Source organism: Gobius niger (assembly GCF_951799975.1).
Source record: "Gobius niger genome assembly, chromosome: 4".
Taxonomy (NCBI): Eukaryota; Metazoa; Chordata; class Actinopteri; order Gobiiformes; family Gobiidae; genus Gobius; species Gobius niger.
In genome coordinates this window covers 9,219,395-9,234,788 of record NC_136855.1, presented here as the reverse complement: position 1 = coordinate 9,234,788, position 15,394 = coordinate 9,219,395, and the positions used below count along the sequence as shown (strand labels likewise).

Sequence of the window (15,394 nt, the reverse complement as noted above, 5' to 3'; positions counted from 1 at the left end):
TGAGTGCAACTTGGGAAAATACTTCTTTGTGCGTTTAGGAAATGGAAACCTGTCTGCCAGCGCAATATTGCAAATAACATTAAGATGAGCGTCAATGGTTTAAAGGGTCACAAAAGTCAGTTTAGCACAATTGCCCCAAACTCCCGATCTCTCCGCCGTGTGCTCCGTACCGAATGAATCTCTCTTTGTTTTGATATGTCGGCAGCTGCCTCAAAGGGAGCAGCGCAGACGGTCCGTTTGGGTTTTAAACTCGCCCCAAATGAAAGATATAAATCGCGTCATATCGCATGTCGCATGAGAGTTTACAATAACAATAAAGCTACATTCCTGCGCTCGCCGTCACTTTCAAAAACCACGCCAATACTTTCTGCCGCGCGTCCGAGATATGGGGGCCAGGTGCGGGCCGGGATTAGGCGTGAATATTGTTTTTGTTGATAAGACCATGACGGCAATGACGATGACCGTAAAGCTCTTTTTCCGTGTTTTTACGATCGTCTTTTGGTCACGAACGTTGGCGCTGATTGACAGAGGTTAAAGTGTCTTTTGTTCGGATTTGACGACTGCTTATACGAGACAAATATGCAGAGCTGGACGAAAAACGCAGAAAAAATACATATATACTCACATTCCGCCTCTTTACTAGAAAACTACTAAAATGTATGTTTTAGATTTCCAGGAAGAACTTTCCCTGTTTACTGTCCTGTTATCAGCCGAGCGCGTGAGAACTGTCATCGTAAAGCTTCAAAGGGGCAAGTTACAAACTGAGATATGCTCCTTATGTTCGAGTTCACAAACACAAGCCAGAGACATATTATATAGATAGTGTATGTTTTACTGTAAGAATGCCGCTATTAATCACATTACAAAAACATTACCCTTGTCCTCTTTCATTGCTGTTGAGAAAAGATGGGTTTCTTATCTAGAGATGTTGCCAAAAGTCATGGCGATCTTTGTAGCTACGTACACTCTAATCTCACAATAAGTATGTCTGAGTTAAATCTCCAAACCATACGGACAATCACAGATGCTTGACATTGTTATATGACATGAACAATTCCTCATTTCTGAAATATTTGTTCAGGAAAGGAAAGCAGGAAAGTGTCAAGCAGTAGAAGAAGAAACAACCAAGTTATGCAGCATCAGCTTTGTTTTTGAAGAAGATACAGCATTAACATAGAACTTGCTCAAGGCAAGTGGACTTTGTGACACTCATATCCTACTTTACTGCGTTCTGTTTTGGGATTTTCACATCTGTCTTAATGCTTAAGTTGCAAACGTATAATAAAACACAAGAACAGGACATTCTGAATCCATCCTTCTCCCCCGCTGTGTCACACTGAGATATGAAAACATCAGCGCTGCTTTTTTTTTTTTTCACTATCAATGCTGTTTTCATACTGGAATCTGAGATATTCTGGGTAGAGGGAAGGAAATTGAACATGCAGTCTGTGTATGCATTTAGAACGACTCTCCAAAGTGCACCTGCTGCTACAACACTGGGACTGCAGCCATTCAGACGGCAGGGGAGTGGAAGAAACAATACGAGTGACCCAAAACATCACTGTGTTAAAATAATGTATGACATGAGGGACTTGTAAAGCACTTGGGCAGCCCCTCATTTACCTATTTTTATTATTATTTGATATCTCAAAATGTACCTCCGATTTTCGCAATCATCAATTTCAAAATGAAAGTGTAAAAAAGTGGCTCAGTGGGTTTAGCATTCGTCCACAAGTCAAATGAGTGATAGGTGGGAGTGAGAAGGGCAGATAGCGCCAATTGGCCGTCGTGATTCTGTCCTTTTACCTGAGAGTAATACATTTAGGGAAATCCGTGCAGTGGGCAAACTCAATGAAGCTTCTCTTTGGTCCTCATTGCGGGATGCTGACATTGCTACAATACCACCCCCTAGTGGCCAGGGGCGACTCGAGAAGGTTTGCTATAACATGGAATCCTATGCAGACTTTTACATCGCCCAAAAACAACTCAACCAACTTACTTTTTCTAAAAATAGAGCTTCCTGCTGTGACAACTCTGAAGGGGGTGTGATATTTAACCACGCTGGAGTTTGTTCAGGGAAGTTTTAAAGTTTGAGGATTTCCCCGTGACACGGAGCTAGTCTTTATTCCCTTTTGTGGAAAATGCTCTGTTGGAATTGAATTCTCTCTCAACTCTCATCATTAATGTTAATGGGGTGAGGAATAGAGGTCTATTATATGTTATGCCAATGTCAGGGCCCCATTTCCAGATCTGGAGCCTGTTTTATTGCTGGAGGATTAGTGTATTGAAAACATCTTTGGTTAACGGGAGACATAGCAGCACTCAAGTGAATAATGCTCAAAACTATAAAGTAATTTTCATTATTGCAACCATCTTGAACAAAGCATAACAGTTGTGTCCACTGGGCCATGCATATTGCGTCATTTATTTACACAAGGCAGGGCAAAATGCAAGTAAACAATGAAACTAAACACCGCCTTTGTACAGTTCACCCTCCAGTTGATAATTACCGGGTTCAGATCTCCTCCGAATCCAAACCGCAGTCTTTCTTTATGACAGGGTAACGTGAGGTCACCCTCGCAGATGGGGGCGAGTGAGGTGAAACAGTCCAGAGCGGCTCAGAATAGTCACAATGGCCGAAGCAGCGGCCTGTAATAGTGCAGTAATGGTGTTTAATGCTGTTTCTGTTGGACGTGGGCTAGCGCAGCTGTGCAGAGAGAGTGTCCTGGGAAAAACTCTCGTCTTCGGTTCAGTCCGTTCACACAAAGAACCCACTGACATCTGCACAGTCATCGGTTACTTCAGTCAGAAAAGTCGTAGCCTCACGCGAGATGACTTTGTTAAAGCAACTACTGTACACCATGGGTTCATTTGCCAAGACAGGTGCGCGTAGCTATTTTCGGGGCAAGTCGCACCAAATTTACCATTTCAAACGGCCGGTATTGCAGTTTTAGATCCCCAAATCTGATGAGAGAATGCTGTGTGAGTACAATATCCATAAATGACTCGCTGCTTTACTACGTGCGACTCGTTTTGCACTTTAAACGCTTGATGAATAATCCGGCATAGCGGGTGATGCTTTCTGCTACTGGCCCACATTACAGGAACAGGCCACCGTTTTTACATATTGAGATATGTTCTTACCTTAGCTCACACGGGTTGTTGTATAACTGTCTGGTCTTTGTGCGTTTGCTCAGTCACGCACATGTTGTTAGCATTTAGCCGCTCCCAGCAAAGGTATAGCTCCAAACTGGGGTGAGTTAGAAGCTACCAAGCTCTTCCACGTTTTCCCTATTTAAATACAGTCAGGTTCAGAAGCCCCTTATGAGAGACCAACAGGCCTGAGAATCGTGAGGTCGTCCTTCTGTGGACCCACCACCTGCAGGGGGCGCCATAAGGGGCTGGTGCAATGTGATTTGGTCAACTCCAACAGCTGCCCCCACGACCCGGCAACGGAAAAGTGGAAGAAAATGGATGGATGGATGGACTTCCACATCCGCGCTGCAATATCGCCAAAGTACTCCAGGTGTTATTACGCCTTACAATATAGTTCCCCTTTTTATCCGCTTAGAAAATCAACATGTTTAAGGTAAGCTATACCTTTGCTGGGAGAGGAAAAATGCTAACACAAAGACCAAACAGGTACACATCAACTCGTCTAAGCTAAGGTAAGAACATGTCTCAATATGTAAAAACGGTGGCCTGTTCCTTTAAGGTGAGGGTTGGGTTTAGAGCTAGTTTAGCTTGACTAGCTAGCCAATCAGACGCATAAAAAATAATCGCGCCCGGGACTCTGAATGGAGTGATTAGCGCAGTCGCTAATGCAATGCTAACAGAGAAAAGGGCAATACTGTACACGCACAATCTAATCACTTCGGTGGGCCACGGCCTTCGGTGCCTCTTCGAAATTGCGTTGTGTAATTATTCGTTCAGCCATAATTCCAATCTTTTGACCTCAAACACTTCCTGGTCTCCATTCACAGATGGCAAACACAAAAACGCGTATTGATAGTTTCTTCCTCTTTCGGTGCCCCCTGCGTATTGAGCACTCCCCTAGTTTCCGAAAAGTATATAATTCAAGAGTGTTAAAAGAAACAGTGACTGCTCATCCGCCTCGTGTAAACTCACGGACGTGAAACAGACCATTTTGGATGAAAAAGATTTATCTGCAACGCTGTAAACTGAAAAGAGATCAAAGCATTTCCCGGTATTCTCAAGTATGTGGCACTTACTTTCGTGTAAACTGTTCTGCGGCCAAAAACTAGCGCACAGCCCGTTAGCTTCCGGGATTTTGACTTCCTCGACCAGCGCCGGTTGGCAGGACTGTTGAGCTGCGGGGATCCCCTTCTATTCTTCGCTCGTGTGGTCAAAAAAATAATAATGAAAGCCTGCATGGACACGAGCAGGTGTCCACAGAACTCCATGACCCACACGGTGGCGCGTTGGTAGCGGTTATGTGCGTCAGAGAGGGCATTGCTGTAATTACAGAGATGTTTCATAAGCTCCAGCGCCTGTTTAGTCTCACAGCCGTTTCAATTTCGATGCAGACTACGTGGATTAGAGACATTGAAGTGGTGAGATTCTCAGGTATTATCAGGAGTCATCATTTGTCAGTTGTTTGTGCTTTATGAGTCTTCACCGTGTGCAGAGGCAGAGCAGCTTTTTTTATGCCATTCAAAAGGGAAGAAACATCATCTCGTCCACGCAAACAACAAGGTCATGTGGAAGCAGCGGATCAACGCAAGCTCTTATGTTACATGCAAATCTGAGAATAATCAACAAAAAGCACTCCCTGTTCACATGTCCTTTACAGTTCCCTTCTGATGCGCGGGCGTTCAAATATACAAACATGTGATTCTTTAAGTGCATGATGTACGGTCTCCACAGAAGGCGACCCATTGTACAGCTCTATACCTCAGAGCAGGCAAACAGACTCCCATTCAAACAAGTAGCATCGCGCTGGCTTGACTTTTGTCCCCTTCCCAGAGCCCTGCAAAAGTCTCGCCAACGCGATGCTAAAATGCAAACCTCAGCAAACTTGGCCCCTGTGACTTCAGCCGCTTAAATAGAAGAGCTGTTTGTGTAAGAGTTTAATTAGATGCCACTGTGCCGAGGCGAACCTGTGCAGACGTGGAGCAGAGTTTAGGAGACAGAGCCACTTAACTACGAGCTCTTAAAGCAGATTATCTCGGTGTTTCCAGCCTTCTGTGAGATAAGCGCATTATCAAATTGACAATGTGTTCAAACAGCAGGGACTGAGGACATCATACAATCTTTCAAATGTTTCATGTTTTGGTCCCAACTTCAGTTGCTGTCCAGTGTGGAAATGGGGTCAGGACTGGAGAGACATTGAGCGACATCAAAAGGCGAACTCACAAAGGATATTTCAATAATAGAATTTTACTAAACCATTTCATCACATTACGTTCCAATACATTTTAACAAAAGTATTGATATTTGGATTTTTAAACGGTACAAAACTAAAACTAAACACAAATTTAGGACCAATTCTTTCCTGTTTCTTTTGAAGCCTACTTGAGGTGTTCAGCAAACCTCTTGCAGATCAATATTTGAAAATGTCGTGCCAGACTGTGAGTTTAATTGGGATGATCCCTTAGAAGACATTCAAAACTGCCTTTAGTACGTGAAAGCTTCACCAACTTAACCCTTTCTACTCTAAAGGGCTCCAGTTATGGTCCTGGTATTTGGACGCAAAGGGACACAAGGGGGCGCCCTTCCAACCTTCTCAGTGTAAATGTGAATCAACTTTCTTCAGAGTTAGACTCAGACACCATGAGTGACAGTAACATGACGCTAAATACAGTGAGCTCTTTGTTTGCAGTAAAAAGGCTGAAGCCTCATTGCTCTTTTGTCACAGACTGAGAAGTGAAGAAGGAAGTCATGGAGATTGTGCTTTAGACAGAACTTCAGACTTCTGCTGTAAGTGGACAATCCTGAAACTAAAGTATGTCGCAACTAAATAAAAAATGAAATGAAAATTGTAATTACACTTTTTTTATTTTTTAAATCACATAATTGATGCTTATAAAGGTTGAAGAAATATCCATAGATATTATCTGATGTAAAGTCATGTTTGTCCCAGTTCCTCTGAGCCGTGGTGGGTCCTGGTGGACCATGACAGATGTGGGCAGGACTGTGGTAGATCTACTTTTGCTTTGGAGAAAATAGTTACTATAGTAACTGTTGAAGAAATTAACCTCATGAGCTTCTTCTGCAACATCTGTCCACATCAGTCCTGCTGCACCACGACTCAGAGGAACTGGGACAGACATGACTCTACAGCAGATACAAATGACAAGGGTTTGTTTTTGTAGACTGACAGTCAGTTGATAATGAACTGACATTTTAATCACATAAATTCATGATTTTCACACTTATTAGTAGGGAATAATCAAATATAAATCTTTTATTGCTACATCTAACAGAAGCGCAATTTTCTTAAGCAGAAACTCCATGACTTCCTTCCTCACTTCTCAATCTGTGACTGAAGAGCAATGTGGCCTCAGACTTTTTACAGAAAATAAAGAGCTCACTATTTAGCGTCATGTTACTGTCACTCACGGTGTCTGACCTACAGAGTAACTCTGAAGCCAATCATGTGACCAAAAGCAAAGATCTAAGCTCTAAGACTAAATATAATAAACCCAGAGTAGAAAGGGTTAAAAGTGTTTTTTCCGTGGCTGTTTTGTCTTAATTCAAACCATAGACTAACTCATGACTAACAAGCTCAACTTCTGTCAAAGCCTTTTAAGTGGTCTATAGACAAAGCACCACATGCATCCGTGAAAGGGGAGAGAGCCTTTTTAAAGAGCGCGAACCCTCAGCTTAGAGGACCATTAGGCGGGAGCTTTTCGGTCCAGGTGAACCGGCAGGCGTGGCCTCGGGGCCGTTACGATACTGGGCTTTGGTGTCTCATCCCTAAAAATTGCCAAGTCTATTTCATGTTGTGGTCGAGCTGAAACTGAAGCCGGTCAGCTGTGTGTATGATCAGCAAAGAATCTTTTCCAAATAACAGCAAAAAGATTTTTATTGGACACGTGCAATGCCGCCTTACAACATGTGATCCATGAGTGCTGAATAATGATGCAGATAAAAGTCTACACATTTTCCCGCACGTGACCATGTTTGCTTATTGCGCACGTGCAATGCCAAATTGCCACTTCAAAATTCAGCAACTCAAAGGTCAAACTTAATGTCCTATACTTTATATTCAAAGATGCTGTAAAAGTGCTTTCACTCAGGGTTCCTGGAAGTTCTTCAGTGGAAGTGAAAGGCCTTGAAAATGCATGTGAGCAACACATGAAAGAAAAAACAGCAGCTCAACAATGCAGTGGAGATAGATCTTTAAATGCAGAGAATAGCCACACAAAAGCAGATTACATGGATCCAGAAACCGATGAATAAATACTTAGTCAAATTGTCCATCATTTTATAGTGATGTACAATTACTGTTTTAATTTCGTTGGCCGCCTCAAATATGAATGATATGAACATCTTTGTGACACATCAAAAAGCTCTACACATTTTGCATTTAAAAACACATTCAAGAAATTAAACATGCACAGGTTTGCATCAGGTCTGACTTGCTGCTGTCCATATAAACCTATAGTGTAGGTCTACGCACACGGCTCAATACAGACTGAAGCGCACGGGGCCGAGTTTGGCTGACGCGGTGCCGCATCTGCTGCCTCACTTGCTTGTGTAGCCTACATTAGTTTCCTCTGGATCAAACGGCTTCCGGTGTAGGAAGCTCGGACCACACCTCTGCTCAGAGTCCATGGGAGGTCCTGCGGTAACGCGATCCACAGCTTCATAAAACAAGGAGAGGAAATCGCTTTACAATCCTCGCCGTCAGACCAAGAAAAACATGGATTTAGCATCTGATATGGCTCTCAGAGGGACCGCCGTATTTCATTCTCAATAAATGCAAGACAGATTCACTTTAGCAGATGATAGCTTTTTTGGGTTAGCATTTATTACAGGCTGTGACGGATTTTTTCAAAAGAACATTAAAGGGAAAAGGGCCACAGCAAAAGTTTGGGCACCTGCAGAGGAGAACGAAGGGCAGAACGAAGAATGGAATGGAATCGATTCATTTCCAACAAATCCTGGTGGAAAATGTAAGAAATGGCTTCTATAATTGGGGCATTAACTCTGCAGGCGCCCAAACTGGCTTTGCTTCCTTCTGTGTATATTTTTTTTCAGAATTTTGAGAATCTGCAACTAGAAAGTGATGATGACAATAGACAATAAAATATAACAGCATATTGTAAGATAAACTTAAATGTGGGGTATTGTACAAAATCGATCCATGCTACAGTGTTGTTCCCTCATCAAAAACATACCTGGAGTTGCGTGTTGAGCCGCTAGCACATCTTTGACTCATCTTTGAGTCTTCCTGAGGCTTACAACTGTGGTGGCAGCTCCCAACAAGCTCTACCTGTGGTCCGAGGAAATGCTTTTGTAACAGTTAGAGCAGTTCCGTTGGCCCGCCAGAGCGTGACTACTTTTGCGCCGGTATGATTATTACGAACTCTCCCATTCATTCTCAATGGGAAATATGGATGCATATGGATTTGGCCAACATCACAAAATTGGGGCGCTGTTTCACTCCTTTCTCAAAGTTAAAGGGACTAGATGCAAGTTAGCCATTGTATACTCACTACTGCCACCTCAGGTCATATGTGTAAATGCAGCTTCTATATTAAGCTCGTGCATGACGGCAATTCGGACCCGAAGTAACACCTTTTTGAGTGACAGTGCAGGATTTTAGAGGCAGTTGTGGTGAACGGGTCTGGGCTCATTCTACACATTAGGACATTGTTGGAACATGTAGGGGAAGGAAAATACTTAATTTTAACATTGTTAAACTCCGTATAGTCCCTTTAAGGAAACACTGTTGTGGTGTCCTGGTGTTTCACAGAGCGTTGTAGCACATCATCGACCCGTTTTCCAACTTTTATTGCAAAGATTGTTGACATCGACAAAGGTATATCTAAGAAATTGATTTAAAAAATAATTTATGCTGAACTGATACTTTAAAAATGATCTAATGTGGCATTTTCTTTACGTTAACAAATGAAAGAGGTAAAGTCACTGTCGGTGCTGTAGATACAGGTGTTGGTGTTGTTTATGTTTTGCACTATATCGCTAAAATTTTAGATTTTCTACTGAAACTGAAACTTCTGCAGATTCAGTGATTTTTTTAAACCATAGGCAAATATCGTGATAATATCATTAATCGCAAGTATGTTGGCCAGACTTTACATTGCATTATTCATTCACTCCATACTTGGTGGTGGTAAGCTAGTATTGTCGCCACAGCTGCCCTGGGGTAGACTGACGGAAGCGAGGCAACCAGTCTGCGCCATCAGCCCCTCCGACCACCACCAACCACTAACTCACTCACTACATTCGCTAGGCTTCCTGGTGTTACTAAACGGTCCCCCATCCAAGTCCTGCCAGGCCCTTCCCTGCTTAGCTTCCAAGGTCTGACGGGATTGGGCAGAGAAAAGACGGTATGGCCAGTGAGACGTCGGTCAATTATGGTTTGGGCAATAGTTATCCAGTAGGGAAAAGTTCAGGCTCAGCAGTAGTTTTGTGTTTCGTTTATCCTGCTGCGTGAAGGGGCTTCGAGTGAGATGATGTGAAAATCAGGAAGTGAAACTGGATAGTTTGTTTCAATTGTTTGAGATAAATAATACATTTTCTAACCAACAAAGTGAGATTGTGATACTTATTATATTATATTCGTGAGTGATTTGAGAGAGAGGACCTTCCACATTTAAGAGGCGTCACTATGAATGACTGGGATTTGACCATAGCGACTTGATCATGCGGCAGAGGGCGTCGACAAAAGCCACAAGACAAAACCAGCCAAATTAAACGAGGATTAAAGCACGCCTCATTAGATCAGATTACACCGTCTGTGCTTCCCTGTGATTTATCTGTCACTCCTGGCTCATCATCACCTTGTTCGTATTGATATTCGGCGGGGTTTAGACCTGAAACGGTTGTGTTTTTCTTGTGAGTGTGATTGAGGCAGCGTCCGTAACCCTGTTTATTGTTCAAACTGTCAAAAAGTCGTTTACATCTTCTGGAGTAAGTTGTAAGTAATTCACGGTCAAAGTACTTGATCGTGATTTCGCTCCTTGGGTAAAAGTTCAGACACTCACGTAGTTCTCCAATCGACGTTAAAGTAGCTCATTGAAATCATTTCTTTAGTGGAAGTACTGCAGTATTTGCTGTTGATGATACTCAAAGTAGTTAAGTTCAAAGTGTTCAGAAAAATAACTTCAAAAACATGATCATTGCGGTTGAAAATTGAGATTTTTTTCCCCCCCTTTGTGAGTCAGTGGCGTTTGACAGTACATCTGCACAGCGCCATCTACTGTTCTGGAGTGTGGATTATTAAGCTTTTAACCTGTAAACTTCCCCCCGCCTTAACCGATTTTCACCAGTCCGGCTTTACCCAAATCGAACAGCTTCTTGACAGGAGTTTACAGACCAGCGTAAGGCCTCATTTGAAAGCTAAGACATGCAGAACTCATCTAAACTTCCTCCTTGTTACGACTGTTACGTTGCGTTTTTGGTCAAAATGAAAACGGGACAAAATGGGACAAAAATACAACAAAAAAATGAAAAAAATGTGGACAAAAAGCAACAAAACACATTTGCCTTTCCCCCCCCCCCCCCCAAACAGGATAGAACAGAATAGAAAACTTTTATTGTCGACCATGCACAATGATGTCAGAATTTTGCCTTTGGCTCGCTCCCACATTCAGATACATTTGCTCACCAAACTTTTACTTTGCATAAATGTTCTGGAGCAGAAAGCAATCTATTCCTCCTTGTAGTGAAGTATAAATGTAGTGAAGAATAAGTAGAAAGTTCTTAACAAAAGTCCTACACAAGCAAAGTGCTGACTGTCCACCTGTGTTGGCAGCTCTAATAACATTAAGTGGGACAGTCCCGTTGAATGAACATTGTGTTAAGTCGACCGCAACCCCCAGACCCAAAACCACTCTCCCCCCAGCCCTGTGTGAACTATCGGATTTCCCCACTCCTCCTGTTTTTTTTTGTACAGCTTGGTACAGTACGTCTCGGCCCCATCGGTCGAATCCCAAAGTCAGATTTAAGATTAGCGTTAGTTTCTAATAATTGCTACTTAGTCAGATGTCCCAAAACCTGCTTTACTGAGAATGAGTAAAAGCAGATTAGGCTTTTGTTTTTGAGCCAAGAAACGCCGCGTACAGGACTTAACTGTGTAACTGAGCGACTGAGGTAAAGGCGCTATAGTTTTTGCCTCATTCCCGGCCGCAAACAGGTGCGATGCGGCGTAAATCTCATTAGCCGCAAATTAATTAAAGCCGGCGAGACAAACGAGAAGTGATCTGATACGGGAAGTGGCAGATGAAAAGCTTCCGATTGGTGTTTTTTGCCGTCCTTTAAAGTGCAAAATAAGACAAAAAATGTGAGAATGCTTCTTCTTATGCAACGCAACATACAAAGCATGAGCTGCACACTGATTCGTGCGCTTAATATTGTGACTTGTGACTCGTTAAGTTAAAGCTCTGTGGTTTAGGCTCCTGACTCTTTCTCCCAAACGGTGTGACAAACAGCAACAACAAAAAAAGTAGGTCCACTCAAACACCGGGACTCTCTGGAACAACAAGTATCAGCCAAATGCCATAAATTAAAGCAGTTAGCCATCCAACACGCAGCACTTTAGAGCATTCTGTGGTAACTTGGTTGGTCCACATGTCTGAATCATGTCATGTCTCACGATAGACTAGTATTGGGACAATTAAATGTGTGTTTTTTTCATGTAGTTCTATTTCATTAGACCAATCATTTACTCCTTTTTTTCCCGGGGAGAAAGTAAAGAGCACTGTACGTCGCAGACAATCAAAGGACTCTCAATCAAGTTCAGATTCAACTTTTTCGCCACTTTTCTGACAACTTCAGAGCAAGACTTTCGAGCCAATAAGTCCTACAAGCAGCACATTCATAGCATTTTGTCACAACTTTTCCCAAAGCATAGCTCGGTAAAAACTCCGAGTGACCGAAATCAGAAAGGCAGGGTCTTTGACTTGCACACCTGGCCTGCAAGGGGGAGTTCTCGTCTTACCTGTGATGAACACCGCCTTCCCGCTGACCGGCAGGAGCTGCTCGGGCTTGGCTCTGACGTTCCGGTAAAGCCACCAGCCCGACCCGGCGACGGCCAAGAGCAGCGCGGCCGGGAGACACAACGGCCACAGCCGCTCCACCAGGACGGTGGCGCCTAACCACGCCATCAAGGTGGACGCCGCGCTCAGCTGGGACGCCAGGATCTTCTTCACGGCGCCCCCCAGGAACACGGCGAGCACGCACAGGTAGATGACGAAAGGTAAGGTGTAGTCCTCCATGGTTGTTGTTTTTTTGTTGTTGCTTTTGGACTCGGACCAGGCAGCCGCGGCACTTTGAGGTATAAGTTTTGTTTGGTGGGAAGCCAGAGTGCTCAGCGGCTCTGTGCTCTCCCCCGCGCCGTGCGCTCGTGGATATATACAGGCACAAGGGGGAGGGACCGGGGGAAGGCAGCAGCATCTAATCTCCAGCCAACGAACGCAAAGTTTAAGAGAGGCACAAGTCACAAGGTCCGCCCCGGCTGTACAACTCATAAATAATCATTAGTGGATTACCGTGCGCCGCGGACAAGATGTTTCTCCCCCCTCCTTCTCTCTGTTTCTCTCTCCTCGTGCCGGCTGGTGAAAGGAACAGTCTTCAAAGCGGACTTAGGAGGGGACAGAAGGGACGAGGCTGGTTGTTAGAAGTCCTCAGTACAATAGGCATTATCAGAAGTGGGTATGAGGATCGGTACTTTACTTGAGGAGTATGTTGAGAAATTGCTACTCTCATTTGAAAGATTAATATAACACTTTCTACTCCATTTCTAAAAAAAATAAAAAATAAAAAAAAGGATCTAAAGAAAGATTACATTTCAAAAGCCTAATAATGCACACTCCAGAACAGTAGGTGGCGCTGTGTGCAGGTGTACTGTCAAATGCCACTGAAGTTGAGGCGGGAGAATTCAGGCGCAATTTTTCGTCTTTTGACGCCGCAAAGATATCTTTTGCACTTATTTAAACAGATTGTTCTACACCAGACCCTGTAGTTTCTATAGTAGTATTTCTGGCGAGTTCTGATTGTTAAGCTTCAGTGTAAAAATCTGATTTGTGTTCAAAACAAAACATAAATGAATGTGAAAATGAAGATATTTCCAAAGAATATTCAATTAAAATCAGATTATGAAAACATGATAAAAAAAAAATCCATCCATCCATCCATTTACTTCCGCTTTATCCGGGGCCGGGTCGCGGGGGCAGCAGTCTCAGCAGAGATGCCCAAACTTCCCGGTCCACACACACCTCCACCACCGTGTCCTGGGTCTTCCACGAGGCCTTGTCCCACTAGGACATGCCTGGAACACCTCCCGCGGGAGGCGACCAGGAGGCATCCGGACCAGATGCCCGAGCCACCTCAGCTGGCTCCTTTCGACGTGAAGGAGCAGCGACTCTACTCCGAGCTCCTCCCGGGTAACTGAGCTCCTCACCCGATCTTAAAACAAATATGAGAATATTAATGAAAGTTTAAATAAATACAAATGTGAAACATTTTCGAATGTTGAGCTTTTGTCACTTACTTTTAACTCATGTAAGATACTGTTACTTTACAATAATACAACTCAAGTAGTTAAAGGGACTATATGGAGATTAAAATGTCTAAATGTTGTATTTTCCTCTCCCTACATGTTCCAGCCATGTCCTAATGTGTAGAATGAGCCCAGACTTTTTCACCACAACTGCCTCTAAAATCCTGCACTGTCGCTCAAAATTTTGTTACTTCGGGTCCAAAGTGCCGTCATGCACGAGTTTATTTATTTATTTAAGATGGGACAGTGTATATTAATTAACATGAGTCCTCAAAGTCCACATGTAAATATGCCAGAGTTAGCCACAATGGCTGATTTTAATCTGTAGTCCCAGGGCAGGTTGCTGTTCTCAGATGGGGAAGGCCACAGAACAAAAGACAACAGATATGAAATGGTTTGTAAAAAGACATTATAAACAAGACGACACAGACAAATAAAATAAAACAAATAAGAGATTTTAAACACTATTGGTAATATAGAACCTGCAGTTACACCTATGACCTGTGGTGGCAGTAGCGAGTATAAAATGGCCAACTTGCATCTAGCCTTTTTAAAGGTACATAACCGCGTAACATTTGGGATTATACTGTTACCAGCAATACAAAACATCAACAGGTGAAGCCAGGCACAACACTAAAGTACGGCAAGGTAGGTTTTGTAGGTTTCATGGCATTTACATCATTTCTGTGGTTTCTTTATCATTGACATATTATAAAATGATGTTTTGTGGCCTCTGGATGTGAATCCGACTCACAAAAAGCTGAAACGTGACTGAATTTGACGTAGGTTTTAGCTAAGTGGATACTTCCATACGCCAATTTGTACCTGAAGTAAAATCTCAAAAAGGTCTGTACTTTCACTAATGGTTTCTACAGGCTTTGATCTAAATGTGGTCAATGGTTGACGACAGCTGAAAGCATCTGGATCGTTCACAAATGTGCAATGTGTAATGGCTAACGCTAACAGCTATAGGAAAAATATATTGAGCAGGCTAACGGACTCTGAAAAGTTGCCTGGACTAGTTTTTTATTTCTATGCTTGGCTGCCTTACATCTGCAATAAAATAAAAAATAAAAACATACTGGGTGAAATGTTACGTTGTGGCTTTAAGGGACATCTGGGTAAAATTGCCTGAAAACAGAAGAAAGAAATCCAGTTCTTTTCACAAATAAGCTCCATTGTTCATGTAAAGAAATCTGATTTCTACTTAGTACAATATGAAGAACAACATTCTGAATAAATATAAGCCTATCATTCGAATTAAAGTAGTAGCATCGTGGACAAAAAGACAACAACAACCGCACAGATAGCGCCGGGTAATAAATGTCCCACCAACCATGACTCAGCAGGTGAGTCGTCTGACCCACATCGAGTGTTATAACTTGGAAAGGTCAGGAGCACAGGCCACATGTGGAGATCAGCATCAGCCATTTACAAACACTGGACAAAATGCCATGTGACTGTAACACAGAAGTGCAGATACTACGGTCAAGCATTACTCCAATAAAAGTCAAAGTTGCTCAGTTAAATTGTTATTGAAGTAGAAGAACTGAAGTATTGGCTGTAGAAAATACTTAAATTTGCAGCTTCAACGTGAAATGTTGTTCTCTCTCTGTGATATTTGACTGAACATCTGCCCAGCGCCACCTGCTGTTCTGGAGTGTGCTTTATTAGGCATTAAAA

The 15,394-nt window shown here is 42.9% G+C and overlaps 1 protein-coding gene across 1 annotated transcript in view; it reads right to left on the bottom strand.

Moving 5' to 3' along the window:
* The window catches only part of hsd11b2 (hydroxysteroid (11-beta) dehydrogenase 2), a 28,508-nt gene extending 15,948 nt beyond the window's left edge, over window positions 1-12,560 (bottom strand). Inside the window, exon 1 of the mRNA XM_079555042.1 lies at window positions 12,152-12,560. Coding sequence (XP_079411168.1) covers window positions 12,152-12,428 — 277 coding nt within the window. The 5' untranslated portion in view covers window positions 12,429-12,560. The remainder of the gene's footprint in view (window positions 1-12,151) is intronic.
* Between the last annotated feature and the right edge of the window lie 2,834 nt (window positions 12,561-15,394).